This window comes from Periplaneta americana, chromosome 1, assembly GCF_040183065.1.
Source record: "Periplaneta americana isolate PAMFEO1 chromosome 1, P.americana_PAMFEO1_priV1, whole genome shotgun sequence".
Lineage (NCBI taxonomy): Eukaryota > Metazoa > Arthropoda > Insecta > Blattodea > Blattidae > Periplaneta > Periplaneta americana.
Window position 1 is genome coordinate 181,548,995 of NC_091117.1, and position 25,311 is coordinate 181,574,305.

The 25,311-nt window shown below is 35.9% G+C and overlaps 1 protein-coding gene across 3 annotated transcripts in view; it reads right to left on the reverse strand.

Annotated features, from left to right (window-relative positions):
• The window catches only part of LOC138704965 (uncharacterized), a 521,080-nt gene that overhangs the window by 73,967 nt on the left and 421,802 nt on the right, over window positions 1-25,311 (reverse strand). For all 3 annotated transcript variants that reach the window (XM_069833445.1, XM_069833451.1, XM_069833459.1), the window contains exons 5-6: window positions 16,889-16,963; window positions 7,881-7,997 (exon numbers count right to left, since the gene is read on the reverse strand). In XM_069833445.1, the coding sequence (XP_069689546.1) occupies window positions 7,881-7,997; window positions 16,889-16,963 (192 nt within the window). The remainder of the gene's footprint in view (window positions 1-7,880; window positions 7,998-16,888; window positions 16,964-25,311) is intronic.

Consider the following 25,311-nt stretch of genomic DNA (forward strand, 5'->3'; position numbering starts at 1 on the left):
GTAGTCCATCCTTCATAGGCTCAAAGAGATGGATAAATGCTCTAAATCCGGACTAAACGGTGGATATAGTAGGCAGTAGCGGCTGGTGGTCAAAATAATGAGTGTGCTACAATTTCTATATTGGCCTACTGTATACACTTATATGTATTTATCTTAATTTGAGACTCGCCTAGTGACGAAATATGAAATCCATACGACGTTCCTTCCTACTGCAGAACCTGTCAATTACCCTTGTGTTAAACCCTTCAACTTGGATATCATACTCTTTTCTATTGACAGTGTTACTTCACAGAATGGATCCTGTGAATTGTTGGAGGCTATGTATAGTGACAATTGAACAGCTCTATCTATATTCCGGAAGGCAGGTGTTCCGTATAGAACTCAAAGTTGTGTCTTTAACACTCTTTTGTTCAGTACAGTATAGCTGTTGACAACAACTTCAAGTTCGCGTTCAGGAAAATTAGGCTATCCAAAAATTGCCAGAAAATTTGCTGTTTAACAATTTTGTTGCATCTAGATAGCTTAAAGACTGGAAACGGTGAGTAGTTTTCTGAATTATACAGTCACATACTTCCTTGGCTTCAGTTTTCTGGGATTCCATTCTCCGTCGCTTGCTGACTGATTCAGGAGGAACCTCAAAAACCAGGTAGACGGCAGCAGCAGTCGGACACTTGAATTACCAAATAGGCCTACATTGTAAATAGTTCCGAGTTCTTCCACAAACAAGCATTCTCTCGTTACGCTTTACTTTTGCAATCTCCAAGCTGTGTTGTGCTGAAGCTGACTACAGCACTTCCCCGCGTAAAAATAGCCAATCAGGGCAGTGATTTCAGCTTCGCACATGCGCATTAATTGTCTACATTCTCATTTAGAGTTTTGAGTAGCACATTGTATCCCCTGAGGCACCAAAGAGCTAAGAGCGAAGACTAAACACTCTATAACGCGTCATGAACATAACCACGGAAAATTGTCAAATGGCAGATCAGATACTATGGTGGTATTGCAAATACATTATTTGAGCAAAAATTATCATTGTGCTGTAGCACTGTAGCATATAAGGACGGGCCGCCCCTGGTAGTAGGACAGTCCAGCAAATTTTGCAACGTGCTCTGTGGTAGCGAAACTGGTATGAGGGTTTGGCCATATCTTGTTGCAAGCGAAAGGTTTTCTTCTCTGGTCTGACTCTGGAAATTCAGGTTTTCAGCTTAGCCAGCATCTTCTAGTAGTGTTCAGAATTTACAGTTTCTGCAGGCTCCAGGGCATCCAAAAGAATCACACTCCGCCTATCCCAAAGGACTGTTATTACGCATATCAGATGTCCCCTTCGATGTAATTTAACTTGTAATTGTCGGTTTGTGTATATCTGAAATATTTTACACGCTATCGGAAGTGAGAGAGTTAAGTGGGCCACCTTGTACATGTAAATTATTTGTAAAAGTACTTCATACACCTACTTCCACTCCCTCCCTCACAAAGTGAATTTAGTAATAAAATGTTAGTTGAAATTATCCTCTTATTGGTTTCAAATGAACTAACGTTTTGTTGCTAATTTTCAGTAACAATAGCTGTTATTGTGAGCATAATTTTCTGTATTTTAACTATCGTCGAGTACTGAAGAATAAACTGTAACACAATTAAATCGTCTACTGATATATTAACACCTTTTGTGATTTCTCTGATAGTCATTACAGACTTCTGAAATAGCAAAAACGAAATTATAAGTTTTATTTTTACAATAAAAGAGGATCTCTGTTCATAATATAAAACTGTTTAGCACTTCACCCTAAACGGTTTGCTTCCACAGTATAGTCCGGGTCAGCTTACTTCATACCCTAAGACTGAAACCTAACCATTTTCCCCCCATTACTACATATGCTAGTGGATTGTGGTGATTTTCTAATTTGCGGGCTGAATTTTCTTTTGCCAACTTCGTTTCGAATTTCGATACTGACAAATATTACAAATGGTAGTGATTTTGTAACTGGTATGTTGGCAGCTGAGATAAATATCAACAATATTTGTCGGTACTGGAGTTCCATGACATTAAAATTGTACTAGATTTCTGAGCCGGTTACTGGAAGCTAATGAAATTTGAACATACTAATAATTAATTAATATCAGTATTAATATTAATACATATTAGCTATTTTATGTGTTACATTGTGGTTATAATTCAAGACTACAGTCAGGTAACTTTTCAGAGTTAGTACTAATAATTTCATGTGGTCAAACAAAATACATTTTTAGGTTAGGTCTCGTGAGTCAATTGTTTAGTCAAACCAATGAATTTCGTATTACCAGACAAAATACTTGACATGTTGATCCCTTTCCCGTATAGTTTGCCTACGAAAATATGTTACATATTATTGAATTATTTAGAATAACCTTCCAACACAAAGTACGGGAAGTAAATAAGTCATTTAGTACGTAGGATCATGTGGTATCTTGTAACAGATGGCAACACTGACAAGACGGCAATATTTGCTGTTTAGGAACTGTTCTTATGTGACCCTCACTATATACTATATAGGTACATTCGATTCTCGATATAGAACTAATAGAATGAGAATTTAAATACTATTCTATTTTTATTTATTTATTTTTTCTTTATACACGCTATAACACCTATGGTCATATCGCGTGTTTAGGATCTGTGGATATAACTTACTGGTAGGCCGTTGTTACTATTGTTGAGTTCCAATTCCTATTGTGTGTTGTAGATGGCTTGTGTTCATGTAACTGATTATTAGATTTTTATTCATGTTTACGATATTGGTGATTGTGGTGGTGATGAATCATGGTATGTAAATTCCCATCCGACATTTGCCTTTGTGACTGAGGGAAACCATGAAAACCTCAGCCAAAATAGCCGACCACGGGGTTTGAACCCGAGACTTCCCGAAAGCGAGTCTCAGACGCTATCGTCTGAGCCAACTCGCTCTGTAACTTCAATATTAACACCTTTTATTATTGCTATCAATTCGACTTCTGTTAATATTAAAATAATATTGGAAGCAGTTATACACAGGTATATTGTAATCGTTATATATTCTAAATATACTAAAATCTATTTCAAACTGAATCTGTGCAACTATCATAGTGAACAAATGATTAAAGAGAGAAGCAATGCATACGGAAGTACTGTATTCGGTGTTTAATCCACCTTTCGACCGCTCTCCACACCCGATTCAGCGTCAAATCGGTTGTTTTTCTGACAATGTTTCGTGTACTACTAGTTAAGAAACCATCATAATTACGACTGTTAGTGGCTACGAAACAAAAGACGAAACCAGACTGCACTCACACTAACATCTTGTTACCAAAAATTTTGTTTTGATGAGCCAGTTGAAATTGCTTCCCCACGAAGTTTTACGCGGGTTTGCGGTTAATTCTAACGTGTTTATGCGAGTTCTGAACATTTCCGCGAAAATCTGTTACGCTGGCCAATGAACATATCGGCCAATACACTAGTTGTTACGTCAACAAAACTGGACTTCACTGTACGTGAAATACGGCCTTCACCTTAGCCTTCTCAGAAAGTTTTTTTTTTTTTTTTCATTTCTATCGAGGATAAGAAACAGAATTTCTCAAAATAGTAACGATTAAAATAGCTTACATAACTTGTCCTTAAGAAGTTTTTAATTTTGAAAAACTACGAATTTCTTGACCAAGTATCGAGAGAAGAATTTATAAAACTCCTGATTGTATTCAAGAGGAAGGTTAAAAAAAGAAGCAAGAAAAATCGTATATTATTCACTGGCTCTTGATGACAGCAGTGACATTACTGATACAGCAAAGCTTGAGATTTTTATCCGCGAGACTGATCAAGATGTTAGTACAGGAACCATCACTGGTTGTACAGGGACATCATTTTATTTTTACTTCAAATTTTATTGTACCTGAGTTTTTGAATGTACTTCACTCCCACTCCTTCTACTAAGGAAGTTCCAACTCCACACAGAACCAAGACCGCAGATAGTAAGCAGTACTGAGTTACTGAGTATAGTACGTTCCAGAAATATGATCGCGTTTTCCAGTGACGAAAGAGCTTTCAATATTGAATCATATTTTCGCACAGGTACTGTCCGTTTGCCTACGTCGCATCCCGATTTCCCCCACCTGCTTCTGCTCGCCCCCCTGTAATAGCTGGGCTGTCTTAGCTCTTTTCTGAAAACATTAATTTCTCTTAGGAATTGGAAGTTTACGTAATATTATACAGCTGTTTAATTTAACTTAAATAAAAGGGCCTCGCTAAGTAATTAACTGTCACGTGATTTCCTCCCTTTCTACAATCCTGCGGCATAATCACTTGGACGGACAGTAGATAGCATGTCTGAGTAATTTTATATTTTCGGGTCGGGCAGAAGTGAAGTTGAATTCATAGTACGTAGAATAGGTACAGAATTATTTCAACATGAGTTACTAGTACGAAGGACGAAACTGGCAATTGGAATTAGATGCAATAGTCTATAGTGCGATAATATGCACAAAAGAACTGAAGCCTGTATCGAAATGAACGGCCATCATTTTCAAAATTGTGTTTAAATATTCATATTATGATTATTTTTCAATGTAACTTCTTTCTGTATATTGTACGCTAATGTGCTGTAGACAGTATAATATACACTGCATAATGAATACGTTCGCATGGATAACTCACTTCGTGGTAAAAACACTTATTCTTAATACAGTACTGTACTTTGATTAAAGAAAAACCTAATGAAAATTATCAAACTCAAAATCGCGATATTTCCTAGTTTACGTAAATGGATGAACTACTTTTCTTCCATCCTATACCTAGTAGAGTGATTTGTGTTTTACGCCAGTATCATCGAACTCCAGTCTTGGAGGGGGGAGCAAGCGGTGTTTCCGGTTCTCTAAAGGTATAGACAGGTTAATATTAAAAATGTTAGTAAAAATAAAATGATGTCCCTGTATTTTTCATGCTTAGTACAGTGGAACTCCACAAATAGATGCTCACTCTCGTATACTTCACGATACAAGGTAAGTCAACGCATCCTGTCCCGTGCTGCACAGGGCTGACCAGTTGAACCAGTGCAGTAGTGTGCAGATACTCGTACACGTTGGTAGCAAGGCAGGGAACAAAAAATGTGTACTTATGTTGAAGCAGAAGTTACAACTATTGGAACGGTTTAAAAACGGTGAATCAATCAGAGCCATCCCTCAAGAATTTGACATTTCGATCAGAACAGTGCATGGGATAAATCAAAATTCATCTAAACACCAGGCAGTCTGTAGTGATTATAGGAAGCTTTGTTATTATCGGTTGAATGTAGAATGAAAACACAGCTTATTTTGTGCAATTTCCTATATTTAATCAATAAGGATGATTTATGTTCTCTCTTGAAGGGTAAATACCATTTTAAAATAATTTAATACACAAACACAACTATTACAAGAAATGCTGAATAAGTTTTTGTAGCTTTATTCTCTTCAGCTCTAATCAACAATAACAATAATTCAGGTTGTCAGGTGACGATAGAAAATAAAAGATTGTTTGTTTGTTTAGTAGGTTATTTTACGACGCTTTACCAACATCTTCGGTTATTTAGCGTCTGAATGAGATGAAGGTGATAATGCCGGTGAAATGAATCCGGGGTCCAGCACCGAAAGTTACACAGCATTTGCTCATATTGGGTTGAGGGAAAACCCCGGAAAAAACGTCAACCAGGTAACTTGTCCCGACCGGGAATCGAACCCGGGCCACCTGGTTTCGCGGCCAGACGCGCTGACCATTACTCCACAGGTGTGGACGAAAATAAAAGATGCGACAACAAATGAATGTGGTGTATAAACAATTGAATGCTCTTTCATATTTAAGTATAAAAATATAGGGGTTCCATTTGAAATTTCAAATTGGGAATGGCTGTGGATGGGAAGTGAAATCTAAAATGCAATTAAGCTTCCCTCTCAATATCTAAATTTACGTGTTTTCTTGTTTAAATTGAATTCTATTTAATTAACTAGTTATTCAGAGTGCGAAGTTTTGAAATGAAAGCCCTGTATGTAGATACATTTAGAGAGTTTTTCCTCCAGAAGTTTGTTTTATGTTTCAGATGTATCTCGTATATATTATACTTAGTCACGGATTTGTTTTGTCACATATTTTACATATCGTCGTCGTTCCTGCAATAACTCCTATGTGACATATTTATCGATTTTCAGATTTTTGCTCTATTAAATAACTTAAACAGTGATACAGCAAATAATAAAATCTCATATATGTAATTATATTTATTTCTTTCGAAAATGTAAGAATTCACAATCCCCTATATACGGCTGCCATAGAATGAATAAATGTGTTTTTTCGTCCTACTGAAAAATTGTACAGGGATATTATTTTATTTTTACTTCAATTTTTATTGTACCTGAGTTTTTGAATGTACTTCACTCCCACCTCTTCTACTAAGGAAGTTCCAACTCCACACAGAACCAAGACCGCAGATAGTAAGCAGTACTGAGTTACTGAGTATAGTACGTTCCAGAAATATGTTCGCGTTTTCCAGTGACGAAAGAGCTTTCAATATTGAATCATATTTTCGCACAGGTACTGTCCGTTTGCCTACGTCGCATCCCGATTTCCCCCACCTGCTTCTGCTCGCCCCCCTGTAATAGCTGGGCTGTCTTAGCTCTTTTCTGAAAACATTAATTTCTCTTAGGAATTGGAAGTTTACGTAATATTATACAGCTGTTTAATTTAACTTAAATAAAAGGGCCTCGCTAAGTAATTAACTGTCACGTGATTTCCTCCCTTTCTACAATCCTGCGGCATAACCACTAGGACGGACAGTAGATAGTATGTCTGAGTAATTTTATATTTTCGGGTCGGGCAGAAGTGAAGATTGAATTTACAGTACGTAGAGTAGGTACAGAATTATTTCAACATGAGTTACTAGTACTAAGGACGAAACTGGCAATTGGAATTAGATGCAATAGTCTATAGTGTGATAATATGCACAAAAGAACTGAACCCTGTATCGAAATGAACGGCCACCATTTTCAAAATTGTGTTTAAATATTCATATTATGATTATTTTTCAATGTAACTTCTTTCTGTATATTGTACGCTAATGTGCTGTAGACAGTATAATATACACTGCATAATGAATACGTTCGCATGGATAACTCACTTCGTGAGTAAAAACACTTATTCTTAATACCGTACTGTACTTTGATTAAAGAAAAACCTAATGAAAATTATCAAACTCAAAATCGCGATATTTCCTAGTTTACGTAAATGGATGAACTACTTTTTTTCCTTCCTATACCTAGTAGAGTGATTTGTGTTTTACGCCAGTATCATCGAACTCCAGTCTTGGAGGAGGGAGCAAGCGGTGTTTCCGGTTCTCTAAAGGTATAGACAGGTTAATATTAAAAATGTTAGTAAAAATAAAATGATGTCCCTGTATATTTCGCATATAGGAGTTATTGCAGGGACGACGACGATATACTACAACATATTATTTAAAATTATGTACGTTAATTATTTGTTTCGGCCCGCACGCCATAAAAAACATTGTACAGCCCTTATGTTTACCAATGTCCGCAGTACTCCGTAGAAAGACAGAGTTTCGTACCTCGTCTCGTACACGGACCATTGCTGTGTCTATTTGTGGAGTTCCACTGTACCTTTCCTCCGTCTCCTTATAGGCTGTCTGTCGCATGTAATCACTGCAGCTCGAGTTTTGGTCACCGCTGATCTAAATTTATAATGAGAGGTTTTAATGCTGCTTATTGTACGTACGTGGATATTACTCGTACAATTTTTCCATATTATGAATACTGTCAGAATCCAAGAACATAAAGGAGTCACAACATGGTGTACTGTGAAGAGAATAGCTACATTTCGATACACTTACCTCTTTCTCGAGGGAGTCTTTTTCGGCGGCAATGGCAGTCACCTGGCGCACGACTTCCTGGCGGGCTCGTTCTAGTCCCCGGCGCGTAGCCTCGGACTCCGCGGCCTGCCGCTTCAGCTGCACACATAACAAGCGAACATTGCAGATGTAAATTATGCCACACGCTTGCGATACGATCGCCTACCTTTCACAATAAAGAAGCAGCGCTCCAATTAATTCCGTACGTTGTTACTCTAGGAGACAGCAAGTGCCTGAGTGTATAAACAAGCATGTGTTTCGACTTGTTAACTTCATTCAGAAGTAGGCTAAACGAATTTTAGGGAGCAGTGTCGTCAACGCAATTTACTAACGATAAATTATTATTATTATTATTATTATTATTATTATTATTATTATTATTATTATTATTATTATTATTATTATATCATCCTTGGGATCCTTACAGATTAGAACATATTAAGACACTAAAAGATTAAAAAACGGGCTCCCAAGCGTTGTAATAATTAACCATTAAAATGTGACACACTCACGGACAGGAGAACGCGAATTCGATTATGCGCAATGTTCAAAACATACAGAGGTGAGCCTGCCTGGAGAGAAATAAAAAAATAGGTTGTAGCCGCCAAATTACTCTTCAAGGAACGACCACTCATATAAATTGAGGGAAAGAAGACAGACGATGGACATTGGAAAGTTTTCTTTTCTCAATCGTACTATCAGGGACTGGAATTCTTTACCTGCAGACTTACTAAAGGCTTTACCAATAACCAAAAATGTATTTAAAAATAGGCCTAAGGACTTTCGTAATAGACGGTAGTATATTACACACACTATTTAAAGGGTGTAATTAATGTTTGTTATTGAAGTGTTGCATCAGTGAAGAAGTGTGTTGTGTCAGTGAAGTGTGTTGTGTAAATGAAATGTGTTTCTGTCAGTGAAGCTTTATAGTTTATAGTGGCAGTGCAAAGTATTTGAACAGTGAAATGTTTTTGAAGTGTTAGTGAAATCAGGATAGAATCAGTGAAATATGTCTTAGTTCCAGTGCAGTAAGTGAGTTGTCAGCGAAATGAGTGTAGTGTTGGAAGGTACTTGTGCAGGTATGAACATATACTCGTGGGTAGTAGTTCGAACTTAAGGTTAAGATACAAATTAGATTTACTTTAAAAATGTTATTTAAGTGATCGTATGTTATTTTAAGTTATCGTGCTTCATTTAATTTAGGATACTCCCTGTTATTATTATTACTATTGTTATTATTATTATTATTATTATTATTATTATTATTAATTCATTATTAATAATTGTATTTTTTATTAATTGTGTTTATTATTGTCATTATTGGGTGTAATTAGTTACCACTGCCACCGGGTATATACCCATTTGCAGTGTGACTAAATACATACATACAAAATTATTTACTGCTCTCTGAATGTCTAAAAATAAGACTATAAAGCGGAATGAATTCTTGTACAAGAGCGCGTCAATTGTTTCATCTCTCATGAAAAGGCCTAGGAAAATTAGGCAAAAAAATCGGCTCTAAAAAATTTCAACAGTGCTTATAGTAAACTTGTAACTGAAATTATACGAAGTGCCATCGTGTGAGTTACGCCGGTAGCTATTTCGGTGTTAAACCTACTACTATTTTGGTAGGTATTTCGTGAAGTAAGTTGTCAATTAATTGTATTATATTACCTACGTCTAATATATAAGTTTTTGTTACTTTTTCTCCTTATACTTATCACATATCAGTACCTCCAAATATGAGCTAAGCATTGCCCACACGAAGAGTGCAATAGTCAGTAAGTACTTTCGTATACGCAGAGAAGCTCCTCTCACAGCCCACAGTAGACGTAGGAAACCTCTCTGTCTGCAAAGAATTCACATCAAATTTACTGTGATCCTTTACTAGTCTCCCCGAAACCCCTTCACATCGTGCACAGGCCTATTTCGTAGTTTTTGCGATAGATGGGGTAGTCTATATTTCGTGGTTACGGCGTATTTCGCACAATGATCCAAATTTCGCGTTATTTCGCGAGTTTTTTTTGCTTAAATACGGTATTGTAGGCATCTAGAAGGGTAGCTGTAAGAAATAAATGAATAGAATCGGTTATTTGAGAAATCACACTAGTCCAATTTTAGCCAAAACGAGTTTATTGTGTTTATGATATTAATATATTTGTACGTCTGTATATTCTATAGATGTGTCCGCCTCATTTTTAGTGATGATTTCATGACAGTATTTCCCTGAAGAGAATGAAATACAAGATTTTATGAAGATATATATTTTTGGCCTAGTTGTAATGAGCTGCAGTGTGGGACTTCAATAAGATATCAGTGTTTTCACGTTTTACAATTTTTCTCTTCATTTTGTAATATGAAGCAAAGAGTACATTATGTAAGCTCACTAAATGTTTACTCAAACAGCTTTCAGCTTTTGTTCTCATTAGCTTATATACAAAATAAATACAAACTACTATATTTTTACAACAAATATTCTATATGTTAAGAAACAACATATGTCGATGAATTTTAGGGCACCCTGGTCACTTTAAAATATTTACAAATAATAATAATAATAATAATAATAATAATAATAATAATAATAATAATGGGTTTACTTAACCTGGCAGAGTTAAGGCCGTAAGGCCTTCTCTTACACTCAATCAGGATTAAAACTTGCTTACATAGTTGAACATACAACTGGATCGGAATTAAGTAATTACATAGACTACTGATACAATTTAGGCACATAAAATGTACCTCATAAAAAAATAAACATAATGGAATACATATTAACATTGTTAGAATCAAATACGAATCACACAAAAACAGAAGCGGATAATTCAATAAAAAATGTACACAGTAGAAATAAAAATAAACACAATATTGCAAAAATGTTGCACTTCGAATTAAAAACACACCTACAAAATAACAGCGTACACCCAATATTTAGGGTCTACGTAAGCTGCAGAGAGCGTCATCTCCCGTTACGAGTAGGCCAAGAAAATATGTATATTTTAATAAAATCTTTTGATTTCATTCGGAATAAGATCCGGGGAGCTTGTAGACCGTGAGACTGGACGCAAATGTGTCCGATAACATCGAAACTTGACTTAGATTTGTTGATTGAGAAGACAGGAAAGTTATGTTTTGATATGAGCTTCACGTTTCTTCACAAATATTTCAGGATTTAACATATTTTTTATTTACGATACGAAGAAAATAAAACTAACGTTTTAAATCTCCCACCACTACAACGACTGTAGCACCATAACAACACAAAAGCGGACACACATCCTTTACATGTTTTACAACCCTCTACCTATCCTATTCTTCTGTAACGTAAGTTATGAATTAAGGCTGGTTCACAATAAACCGGGAGCGGAAACGACAACGAGAACGAGAAAGGAAATATTGTTAAATAAATGTATTTAAATGTGAGCATTCACAATTAACTATTGTGAATGCTTACATTTAAATACATTTATTTTAACAATATTTCCGTTCTCGTTGTCGTTTCCGTTCCAGGTTTATTGTAAACCAGCCTTTACTCTATTGACAACTGAAATGGCTCGTAATAATATTGACGAAAACCTTATATGTGAGAATAAAGTTAATAGAATTAGAGTAACACTATTCAGTTTCGTGTTACAGAAATTTATTGCATTTATTTGAAAATATTTGATATGAATCCCATTTGTAACACGAGAAGTGAAATTGTGTACTCCCTACGGATTGAAAAGGAGCCTTACAGTATTTCGCATGGGCTATCTAAGAAGAATTATAGGAATATGAAGAACGAAGTAATATAATATGTCAAAGAGAATATAATACTTCAGTGTGGAACTGCAGGAGGGAGAAACAGATATGGGTTCAGACATTAGAAGATGGAGAAACAGAGGTCGCCGCATAGAATATTAAAATGGACGCCGTCTGAGCGAGGAAAAGAGAATGAGCTTAGATCAATTCTTCAGAGAGGCGATGGGAACCGAGGACTGGGAAATTAAGATGCACTAGGAATCGATGACGATCTGGACTAGGGAGCCGCCGGCATAATTCAGGGGTGAGAATCTGCTCTTCTGATTCGAGGCTGGGGCTGATTAGCTGTTTTTACGAGGTTCTTCCTCGGTCATATCTCGCCATATAGGGACCTATTTTTCGGTTATTTGAGAAGACACACGTCTTTAACTATAAATTTCGAAAGCTCAGTCAATCAGTTTCATAACACAAACGAAATCAAAAAGCTAAGATACGGCTGGAATTATGAAGCATGAAAAATGCTAATAGCCTCCTTCGTGCCAGAAGCAGCAGCCAACACTATTCGGCATGAACAAAATGCAGCGTACAAAACTAAAGCGAAAACCCATTACATTTTCGCTGTTACTTATGGAAAACTTCCTCTAGGTAGCAGTATATAATAACCTGCTTTCTGATCCTACTCTTTTGGTAGGGTATTTTCTAGTTGTATACAAACTATATCATTATCATGCGTCTTTAATCAAATGCAAACATTTAATCAGTAAATTGTTTCTCAACTAAATAACTGGAATTCTCTTATTGGACAGTGATAATGTGGTGGTAAAATTGTGACAAGAGAAATTATAGTACCCGAGAAAGTTCCCCAACTACGTCCTCGTCCACTACAAATTTCAGTTGCATTTCCTGGACCTGAACTCTAATTCCCGATGTGACTCGTCACTCTCTTAACGAAATTCCTAATCTATTATGTTTATCATTTGAATTTCCTGTATGACTTACTGTACTTTGTCTTTCTCGTTAATTAATCATGCTCTTTTTAGGAATCTATGAAAGCCAAATAGGTCTCTCAATACCTTCATACTGAAAAACACAAGTACGGAAACTGGCGACCTTCACTCTGAACGGCTGTAGACGTAATAATCAGACCGGCCGTTCAAGATTTCACGTCACATATTTGTTTCCATTTAAAATAGAGGTATTATTCGTTGTTTACTAGTTTCAGATTGTATATGGCAAACATTTTCAAACTTCACAAACAGAAAAAATAACTCGATTACGTAAAGTTGACGATATCTTAAGTACTCTAGAACTCAATTTGAGTTCACACTCCAAAGTCTTACATGACATGGTTACATATATAACGACTCTCCTCCTACCCTCTTCCTCCTCCTCATCATAATTACCATCATAATAATATTTTTCTTCCACACCTGCGGAGTAATGGTCAGCGCGTTTGGCCGCGAAACCGGGCGTACTGGAATTGGTTCCGAAATCTGTGAGTCGGTTCCCAGTTCGTCCCAGAGCTACACCCGAGTTGGTTCCAGTTGATTTCATCTGTGTACTGCAATTGGTTCCCGCGTTAGACCAAGGCAGAAAACATTTCCTTCTCATTTTGTACACACTTAGGACCATCAACTACTGTCTACGGTAGTAATAGGTTCAAAATGTTTTGTGCTTGACGGACACGCTGCGTCGAGTAACTTCATAATTTTATTTCTTTACTGGTAAAAATTTGTAACAAACGTCTCCTGTACTTTCACTGTCACTACTCTGCTATCACTGAAACTTATTTTCGGTATTTATAGTGTAACGTATACGGAACAACGACTGTCCTCTACTTCCACTGCTACTGCTAATCACTGAAACTTATGATCGGTATTTATATTTTAACGTAGGCCTAGGCCTATATGAAGTCACGGTCGTCCTGTACTTCAACTGCCACTACTCTGTTAATCACTGAAATTTATGATCGGTATTTATATTTTAACGTATATGAAGCCACAAGTCATGATCGATTATTATTACAGGAGGCGTTATACGCAATAACAACTAGCCTATCTCATTCCCGTTGTTGATATTTGAACACTGCCACTACTGTGCTACATGATCGATTAACATCTCCGTCCCACACAGTCTTGGGACTTGCGTTGTTGATATTTGATGGACATGTTACATCCAATCTTTTTCCAGGAGGTACGGTACTCATTTGATCATGGGGAACCTACTCACGTTGTTGATATTTGAACATGGGGAACCTACTCACGTTGTTGATATTTTGTTTGAGAACCAACTGAAGAACAGCGGCGAAACCCGGTCGGGGCAAGTCATCTGGTTGAGGTTTATTCCGGGGTTTTCCCTCAACCCAATACGAGCAAATGCTGGGAAACTTTCGGTGGTGGACCTCGGATTCATTTCACCGACATTATCACCTTCATTTCGTTCAGACGCTAAATAACCTGAGATGTTGATACAGCGTCGTGAAGTAACACACAAAAATAATAATCTTTTTTCCTCTTTTACTTTAGGAATTGTGCAAGCCATTCCTTCTCAAGTCGTCCCAAATTCCTCATACTTTTTTCCGTAATTAAGAACGTCCCGAAAGTCCGTATTATTCTATTAGTGTATATTTCCTTATTTAAGCTTACTACTTTTCAATTTAAGTCGTACAGCTTCATTCTTTAACCTGCAGTTTCTTGTAACTACCAGGTCTTAAATTCTCGTATCTTTCACCGTCTGTTCCTTACCTTCAAAATTATTGAAATTCCTTCAATAGTTCAATGTGACGTCGAATTCCGGAGTGATCACAGTTGCGAACGAGAATTTGGAGCTCACAAAGACATTCCAATAGTCCAAGAACTCTGGCAAATACCACGAAAACGTGTTTACTGTCAAAGTATCAGCACTGAGAAACTCTGTGAGATGACGCAAGGAGACATATATGCACGAGGTAATAGGGATGGGGAGGTAGTCACTGGACGTCACACCATTCTCAAAACCACTCCAATTCAGAATAAGATATATTTCTACAGTGAGTTACGCGTATGTTTTCAAACAGAGTTTTTCCTTACACTTCTGTTTGCTATTGCCTACGTCAAAAATCATTTGATGGAAGGCTAAACGTAGTTGAGACGTTAAAAAAACATGACAACCTTTCCTACCACATTGAGCGGTCGGGTGAGACGGATTGTCTCCCACTGCTTTCATATCAGTTTGATTTCAAGAACAGTCTACAGCAAATTATGTGAGACAGAGCTATGTCATGAACTTGCGTCACCCGCTTTGTAAAGATGATGCAAGCCAACGTAGGTAAGAGCTTTATAAGTGATTTCTATTTTGGTTAATGAGTTCAAAGCAAGAAAACGTAACTATAACACTGAATTGAAATTTTACTAGATTGTACTTCAGTATCTATTGTAACCAAGCATACATCATTTTAGCTATTTTAAAAATTTCTACTATATAATCTTTTGGTGCATGTTTTATCCTAACGGTGACCCTGTTATACAGTTGTTATGCAAAAGTTTATGAATTGCCACACAATTATTGTAAAGACAGTTATATAAAACATTTTGCTAAGACATAGCTATTGTATGTAGTAACATTTTATTCAAGTACGGTATTTTCTGCAGTCATATCAGAAGTAAATGTCGCCCTTCACATTAAATATTATTAATTATTTTCTAACGTACATTTATCAAACGTACATAATAATAATAATAATAATAATAATAATAATAATAATAATAATAATAATAATAATCTTGAAATCCCACATAGGGCAATGGCTTCTCCAATGGAGGATAGTTCTTAGTGTTCCCACATCTGAGCTAGGGATGTTGGATTTTATGCTCGTAAACAAATTATTGGCATGAGGGAGGTACTATAAGCACTACCCCATCCTATAGCGCCATATTGTAATATACCTTGTGCTAATACGAGGTAAATCAGTCGTAAAGTATGGACAGTCAAGTAATTTCGTAGGGTGACAAAATAGTGAATAATTTTTCTTAATCTATTGCACAGAAAAATAACATTTTATCCCAACGTAAGTGTTAGTCGATTATTATTCCGAGACACTGAATTTGAGGGGATTAATTTAGAACAGGACAGTTACAAGAATTAGAAGAACAATTGGATGTATGAATTTTTAAATACACGAGTGAATCAGGAGATTTCATACAAACAGATGTTAAAGAAAATGGTACAACCGTAGTTTTAGAATGATTTAAGTAGGTTGGAATCAAACCAATTTTTAATCAATGTGATACCATTATTTGCACTAAAGTAGGTATCATCCCAAGTTTTACCTGCAAAAATAACAACCGTGTCATTCGCATACGAAAATGTCTCAGCATTGAATTTCTTTAAATTAATTGCCAATAAATCATTAATATACAGGGTTTTTCCGAGATGGTGTTACAAACTTTCAGGGATGATGGCGAAGGGCACATGTATCAATTTGAGATGAGGATCCCTGGTCCGGAAAGACCGAGTCGAAAGTTACAAGCAAAAATAGTTCTATGGAAATTAAATAATTTTATTCCTCTGTACTACTTATTTATGTGTATTTATCTGTAGCTACATCTTACACATACTGTATTCATCTGACGTTGTTTACGTTGTCTACTTATAGTATTCCATTCAGTGCGCTGTCTGAGGGATGGGGACAGGAAACTACACTAAAGCAATGCAGATAGCGTAATGTGTAACGGACATGGTCGGTCCTGATATGCACTTCTGTAGACAGCAGTGTATGTGTACAAGTTGCAGTGTGCAGTCGATCAGTTATAGTGAAATGGAGGAGTACACGAGAACGAAATAAGCAAAACTGATTTTCAAATACGGATGAGCCAATGGGAACAGTAGATAAGCTCACAGATTGTATCGGGCAAGTACCCACGTAGGAGACTCCGGCCCATACCATCTTTCCACGACTGTTCCAAAGGTTAAGGGAAGGAGGGCACGAGGTGCGAAATTACAATTCCATTTCCACACAACTATTTTTGCTTATAACTTTCGACTCAGTCATTTCCGGACCATGGTTCCTTATCTCAAATTGATACATATGCCCTTCGCCATCATCCCTGAAAGTTTGTAACACCACTTCGGAAACATCCTGTATATTAAAAAAAACTGGATCGAGGACAGTCTCCTGTGGCCACTTTCAATATTATTTCACGAATTATGTCAATGTATAATTGTTAACATTTAACTGTTTTAATCTTTTGAGCCACAGCGAAAGCACTCACCTGTCTGTACGCCTCATTCTTCTCTCGTTCGAGTTTATCTTTCCATTGCCCGAATTTCTCCTTTTCGGCTCGTAACTGAAACAAATACAAGTTCGCAATTATAAAAGATGAATTTCTAAATATGTCAACATTATATTTACCTATACATGAGCATCAAATAATGTTTCAAATGAGGAGACGGCACCTCTCTTCCTTTTATCAAAAGACGAAGAGAGTTCCGACGTTGGAAACTTTAGTAGGTCTAATGTTGAAAATTCAACATCAACCCTTTCTGTGCAAATAATATATTGCATAATTCAGAGACTAAATAAAATTTGTTTCGTATACATGCAACTTCCTACTGGAAAGGGAACATTCTGCATATAAATAAGGCAATGTGCAGGATTTGCATGTCAAAGGTGAGCTTTTTAAATGTGAATATTACACGTAAAAATAATGCTAATACATCAATGGCGCAAAAGCACGAAAAATATTATACAGTTGCTCGCTTAGAATTCCGTTTTCAACTGGCACTGTCTGAATTAGACTATGAAGGAAATAACAAGTATAATGCATCACGCTACGGAAAGAAAGAAACATCGCTCATGTAAGGTACATTCTTAAACTGCGAATTTTCAGGCAACAACTGCATTTGTATACTGCACAACGAATTCTATCAATTAAGCAGACGAAAGAAAAACAATACTAGTGATTTCTCAGGTTTTCAGTGGCTCTAAATGCTATGGTTTTCGAAACATCCGTTTCTTGTGAGAGACGGCAGAGAGATTTTCGAGGAGAATGTTCTAACCTTTCCTATCTCATCGAGTTTTTCCTCAGTAAGTACATTTGGGTTTCTCTTTCCACGTTTATTCAGAACTGATCCTGCTTCTCTAAACTTGTTTACGAAGTTTAATATAGTCGCCCTATGTGGAACGGAAACACCAGAATATTGCATTGCAAATCGTCATCGCACTGTTCCACAATTGTTAGGTATCAAGTAACAATCGATAAGATAAATCCTTTGTTGTAATGTAAATTTTGTGGTGGCTTATCAAGCCACAATCTTCTATCTTCAGCTAAGATGTGCGTACATCAATACAAAGTTAACAGAGCTCATAGACAACTGAACAGCAGCTATCAGTTGCAATGTAACCATGTGCTGTGTCCTTGAAGGCAGGGACAGCGAAAGACTGTAGCGTGCGACTGTAGCGGACCCCGTTCACCGGGAATATCAAGCGCTGACACCGGGCCCGCTTGCCGCCTAGTGCCGTAGAGAATGTCAGATCGCTTTGTAGAAGAATTAAACACATGCTCCTTTCTAAATGTTCAGTAGATGTTAATTAAAATATTTAAATGCTTACTTCTTTATAATGTCAGTTGGGAAAGTAAAATACATTTATTTTCACTTATAACTAAACAAGTAGCAACTATATGCTAGTTTTCATAAACCTGATGACAATATTAAAAGTGATAATGATACTAATTGAGGTGATTGGTCTTCTTATTAGAGCTCGTGGTGTGATTCCCAAGTTCTTTGAAAGCTTCAGGAATACTTTTGAACTACTATAGACACTTACTCCTGACATCATAACTTCAGTTTTGAAACGCTCTTGCCAAATTCTGAGTCATCATATTCACTCGGTTTAATTTTTTTTTCTTTTCTTAACTTTATAATTCATATATGTTTATTTTAATTTTCTTCTACAAAATTTATGTAAACATTTAATATTGTAAAATTCATGTAGGAGAGTATACTGAGTCCTTTTGGGCTACCTCCAATGGGAGGCAGTTATTATTATTATTATTATTATTATTATTATTATTATTATTATTATTATTATTATTATTAGTGTCAATAATTCTTGGAGCAGAGGCAATAATAATGATATCGGTATTATTAGTTGACATGTTTAAGATTTCCTTGATGATACAACCCTCTAGTCTTTGTAGGAATATTCAGTAACGCATTTTGCATGACGAGAGTCAATAAGTCATTTTTAAATGCGAAATATCGACGAATTTATGTTTTGTGTGTATATGAAATAACAATGAAATTAACAGTTTTTATACCGAAATTTAAGATAATAATTCATCGCAAAATAGGATCTCTAGTTAAATTAATGACACTTGAGGTAACAGTAAACATAGTAGCTGTAATGATAGTTTATAAATAGTAAATACAGTCTTAGTACTGGTTACCATAATAGCGGTAATAGTAATTATAGTCGTTGTATGTGAGGTTAAAGAATAGTTGCTTATGAATGTCAAAATGGTTCTCGATCTTAGAAGAACTGGCTCTCTTCACTATAAATCATAAAGGAAAACACAAACTTGTTTTTCTAATGTCTGCGCCATCTTTTTACACGGAAAGGAGTGGAAGTTAAAAAAGAACGAAAGAACAAATTACTTCGTCGGAATCTCATACATTTCTTGATCCGCGAACACATTTTCAAGAGCCGTACATAAACACGCTTTAAAGTTTCTCTACTGGCAAATCTTCCAAGAAGCTGTATCTCTGTCAGGTTTACAACCAGTTTTTCTGCAATGAACAGAACCTCCAAGTTTTCTTAGTACGTGTCGACGATGAAAAATCAGTTACTTGCTACGAGAGCTATAAGAAATATGACTGAAATTACTCAAGTACTGAGAAGAGTGGAGCCGACAGTATGATATAAAGAAAAGAAGCGCTAAGACAAGCTGAGTGATGGAGCGTGCAGAATGAAATATTGTGGCGCGTTTGAACGATGTGTGAAGACATCGCGATCTTAATGCTGCAATTACACGCTGCGTTACTTGTCACAATATTACGGCTAGAGAAACTCTTTGCATTCAATAGTGTTCACTTTCTCGAGTTACATACTCGTATTGTAACTCAAAAGTAAGGGAAACATCAGGTATCAACTGAGATACTTCAACATCAACACCATTACTACACTACCACCACTATGTCATTATAACCTGTATCAGTTCCAATAAACAACAATTGTATTATATTACTTATTAATGTCAATTACTACTAATTGACTCTTATCATTTAGGGTTTCCCTGGACTTCTTCTTCCGGTAGTTTACATTATGTGCATTTTCAGTTCTGCTTATAGGTCTATGATCAATTCTGTTATTCCTCATGATATATTCAAAGTTCAAAGATACATAAGCAACTCTTAAACTTATATACTTAGAAATAACTTTTAACGAACCTGGAGGTCCATTGTCACCGTTACACAAGCTCGCCATCGGTCCCTATCCTGAGCAAGACTAATTCGGTCCTTAACCTCATATCCCATCTCCCTCAAATCCATTTTAATACAGTGGTCGCGCCAAAGAATCTGTCCCGAGGTTTATGTTGGGATTTATTAGTGTAATATTCAATTCTGTTATTACTCTTGATATTTTCAAAGTTCTAAGATACGTGAGCAACTCTTAAACCATAATATTCAATTTCGTTATTGCTCTTGATATTTTCAAAGTTCTAAGATACGTAAGCAATTCTTAGACTATAAAATTCAATTCTGTTATTGCTCTTGATATTTTCAAAGTTCTAAGATACGTGAGCAATTCTTAAACTATAATATTCAATTTTGTTATTCCTCTTGATATTTTCAAAGTTCTAAGATACGTGAGCAATTCTTAAACTATAATATTCAATTCTGTTATTCCTCGTGATATTTTCAAAGTTCTAAGATACGTGAGCAATTCTTAAACTATAATACTCAATTATGTTATTCCTCGTGATATTTTCAAAGTTCTAAGATACGTGAGCAATTCTTAAACTATAATACTCAATTATGTTATTCTTCTTGATATTTTCAAAGTTATAAGATAATTAGCGAGCAATTCTTAAACTATAATATTCAATGCTGTTATTCCTCTTGATATTTTCAAAGTTCTAAGTTACGTGAGCTTTTTAAACTATAATATTCGATTCTGTTATTTCTCTTGATATTTTAAAAGTTCTAAGATACGTGAACAATTCTTAAACTATAATATTCAAGTTTTAAGATACGTGATCAATTCTTAAACTATAATATTGAATTATGTTATTCTTCTTGACAGTTTCAAAGTTATAAGATACGCGAGCAATTCTTAAACTATAATACTCAATTACGTTATTCCTCGTGATATTTTCAAAGTTCTAAGATACGTGAGCAATTCTTAAACTATAATACTCAATTATGTTATTCCTCGTGATATTTTCAAAGTTCTAAGATACGTGAGCAATTCTTAAACTATAATACTCAATTATGTTATTCCTCGTGATATTTTCAAAGTTCTAAGATACGTGAGCAATTCTTAAACTATAATACTCAATTACGTTATTCCTCGTGATATTTTCAAAGTTCTAAGATACATGAGCAATTCTTAAACTATTATACTCAATTATGTTATTCCTCGTGATATTTTCAAAGTTCTAAGATACGTGAGCAATTCTTAAACTATAATACTCAATTATGTTATTCCTCGTGATATTTTCAAAGTTCTAAGATACGTGAGCAATTCTTAAACTATAATACTCAATTATGTTATTCCTCGTGATATTTTCAAAGTTCTAAGATACGTGAGCAATTCTTAAAGTATAATACTCAATTATGTTATTCCTCGTGATATTTTCAAAGTTCTAAGATACGTGAGCAATTCTTAAACTATAATACTCAATTACGTTATTCCTCGTGATATTTTCAAAGTTCTAAGATACGTGAGCAATTCTTAAACTATAATACTCAATTATGTTATTCCTCGTGATATTTTCAAAGTTCTAAGATACGTGAGCAATTCTTAAACTATAATACTCAATTATGTTATTCCTCGTGATATTTTCAAAGTTCTAAGATACGTGAGCAATTCTTAAACTATAATACTCAATTATGTTATTCCTCGTGATATTTTCAAAGTTCTAAGATACGTGAGCAATTCTTAAACTATAATACTCAATTACGTTATTCCTCGTGATATTTTCAAAGTTCTAAGATACGTGAGCAATTCTTAAACTATAATACTCAATTATTTTATTCCTCGTGATATTTTCAAAGTTCTAAGATACGTGAGCAATTCTTAAACTATAATACTCAATTATGTTATTCCTCGTGATATTTTCAAAGTTCTAAGATACGTGAGCAATTCTTAAACTATAATACTCAATTATGTTATTCTTCTTGATATTTTCAAAGTTATAAGATAATTACGCGAGCAATTCTTAAACTATAATATTCAATTATGTTAATTCTCTTGATATTTTCAAAGTTCTAAGATACGTGAGCAATTCTTAAACTATAATATTCAAGTTTTAAGATACGTGATCAATTCTTAAACTATAATATTATAAATAGACACGTCTCATCTATGGTGGAATGTTTCCGACACATATGTCAGTAATTGACTTCAACTGATAGATTAGTAATATCTCATTAATTTTTAAGTAGAGGAGGGGGCAGTCTACTCTACGCCAGCCAGTAGGAGGGGGAAAAATACAAGAAATATTGAGCCATATATAACGTTACGTTATGAGATAAAAGTATTAATAGTCTCTCTATAGTTCTAAAGTATTTCCTCCTTCATGAGGGAGCTCAGAGTCAGGGATGAAGACAGCCTCAGGCTTACTTATCGCTGCCACCTGCTACACATTTTTTATTTTAGTAGACTATACCGGGTGCGTCACCATTGCAGTCAAGTACGAAGAGCTGAGAATAGCCCTAGCATTAATACCCCATGCAGTTGCAGAGTAGTCAGACCTCTAGCCTGTCACGCAGGCGGGTTCGAATCTCGGTCAGGCCTGGGATTTTTCATTGGAAAATCCATAGTGACACTTATGGCGGAAAAGGTCGCAGTTGGGGTTTTTTTCTCGGGGTTCTCCGTTTCCCTATATTAGGCATCTACATCATTCCGTCACCATTTCTACATTTCGTCACCATTCCTCCAAGTTAGTCGTCATTCCATAGCATTCCCCGAACGCCGACTCGTGAGGTAAGCAGAGGCCTGCCCTAGCGACAAGTGGGATGGTTTGCTCGAAACCTGAGTACGCAGCGAACCTTAGTGTTGTCAGCCGGTGTGGGTTTGGAAATGCACCCAGCATGAGGGTTTCCGCAATAGATTGTGAGAGGTCGCAATGCTGCGTCATAGTACCCCCTCCCGAAAACTACGTTTCCTTCTGGCTGGTGTACAGTAAATGCCTCTCCGAACAGAAAACTTCAATAAACAAGTCTAAGAGAGGCAAGAAATTTTACCCGAGTAATGAAACGCCACCGATGCAAATAGTCTTACTGTACCTCCTCTGAGACAGGCTACTTTGAGTGGAGAAAACAGATTGTAAAACAGGGCCATGACAAAGGGAAGAAAAAAGCTGGTTTACGACACGTACACATGAACCTTGTCACAGACGTTATCAGCATTTAAGTTTCAAGAGTACGAGGTCAGTGAAGAGAAAAAAAAAATTCTAAATACAGCAAATATATTATGTTGAAGGTGCCAAGGTGGGCGTAAAAATTGATGCATGACCAACATCGAATAGCCTCTATGAAACTAATCTTTCCACTCTGTTCATATATAGAGAGTCACTCAAGTGCGAACCCGCGAGCTATCGTCGAGCGTGCTTTATGCAGGTATCGTAAACTGACAGTGATGCAACTAGACATACTGTATATAATTTCCTTAACGATATATAGGATAAAAGCATTTGAAAAGTTACTCACTTAGTGATTTTATGAAAGGTGATGCTGAAACTAGCCGCCGTCCACACATTTCTGGCACGTGTTCAAAGAAAGTATCCATAATTCGCTGTAGTTATCTTTGACAAATGACGGCAATCTCCTGCCGGATATTAAGTTTCAGTTCTTCCAGTGTGTTTAGTTTTGTCTTGTATACATCTTTAATTTAAGGAATATCACTTTTGTTGACGTCGTACAAAATTTTGTCCAATATTCTTTTGAGAAGATTAACTCCATATGTAGATGAAATTATTAGGGGTCATCAGTGTGGTTTTAGGCGTAATAGATCAACTATTGACCAGATATTTTGTATTCGACAGATAATGGAGAAAAAATGGGAGTATAAGGGTGCAGTGCATCAGTTATTCATAGATTTCAAAAAGGCATATGACTCTGTTAAGAGAGAAGTTTTATATGATATTCTTATTGAATTTGGTATTCCCAAGAAACTAGTTCGATTAATTAAAATGTGTCTCAGTGAAACGTAGAGCAGAGCTCGTATAGGTCAGTTTCTGTCAGATGCGTTTCCAATTCACCTTTACTTTTTAACTTTGCTCTATAGTATGTCATTAGGAAAGTCCAGGATAACAGAGAGGGTTTGGAATTGAACGGGTTACATCAGCTGCTTGTCTATGCGGATGACGTGAATGTTAGGAGAAAATGCACAAACGATTAGGGAAAACACGGGAATTTTACTTGAAGCAAGTAAAGAGATAGGTTTGGAAGTAAATCCCGAAAAGACAAAGTATATGATTATGTCTCGTGACGAGAATATTGTACGAAATGGAAATATAAAAATTGGAAATTTATCTTTTGAAGAGGTGGAGAAGTTCAAATATCTTGGAGCAACAGTAACAAATATAAATGATACTCGGGAGGAAATTAAACACAGAATAAATATGGGAAATGCCTGTTATTATTCGGTTGAGAAGATTTATCATCCAGTCTGCTGTCAAAATATCTGAAAATTAGAATTTATAAAACAGTTATATTACCGGTTGTTCTTTATGGTTGTGAAACTTGGACTCTCACTTTGAGAGAGGAACACAGGTTAAGGGTGTTTGAGAATAAGGTGCTTAGGAAAATATTTGGGACTAAGAGGGATAAAGTTACAGGAGAATGGAGAAAGTTACACAATACAGAACTGCACGCATTGTATTCTTCACCTGACATATTTAAGAACATTAAATCCAGACGTTTGAGATGGGCAGGGCATGTAGTACGAATGGGCGAATCCAGAAATGCATATAGTGTGTTAGTTGGGAGGCCGGAGGTAAAAAGACCTTTAGGGAGGCCGAGACGTAGATGGGAAGATAATATTAAAATGGATTTGAGGGAGGTGGGATATGATGATAGAGAATGGATTAATCTTGCTCAGGATAGGGACCAATGGCGGGCTAATGTGAGGGCGACAATGAACCTTCGGGTTCCTTAAAAGCCAGTAAGTAGTAGTAGTAGTAGTAGTAGTAGTAGTAGTAGTAGTAGTAGTAGTAGTATACATCTTTAATTTACTCCAGATATAAAACTCACGGGATGTTAAGTCGGAGGACTGAGGGGACCACAAATTCCTACTAATAACTCTGTACTGATTGATCACAATTTCTGTAATCGAAACATTGGATGAATGAGTTGTGGCAGAGCCCTGATAAAAAAGAAACACAAAACGCTCCCCGTCGGTTAATTCTCTATAAAGGGGGGAGCAAAATCGTATTCGTACTGCCTCATAACAATTTTAACCAAGTCG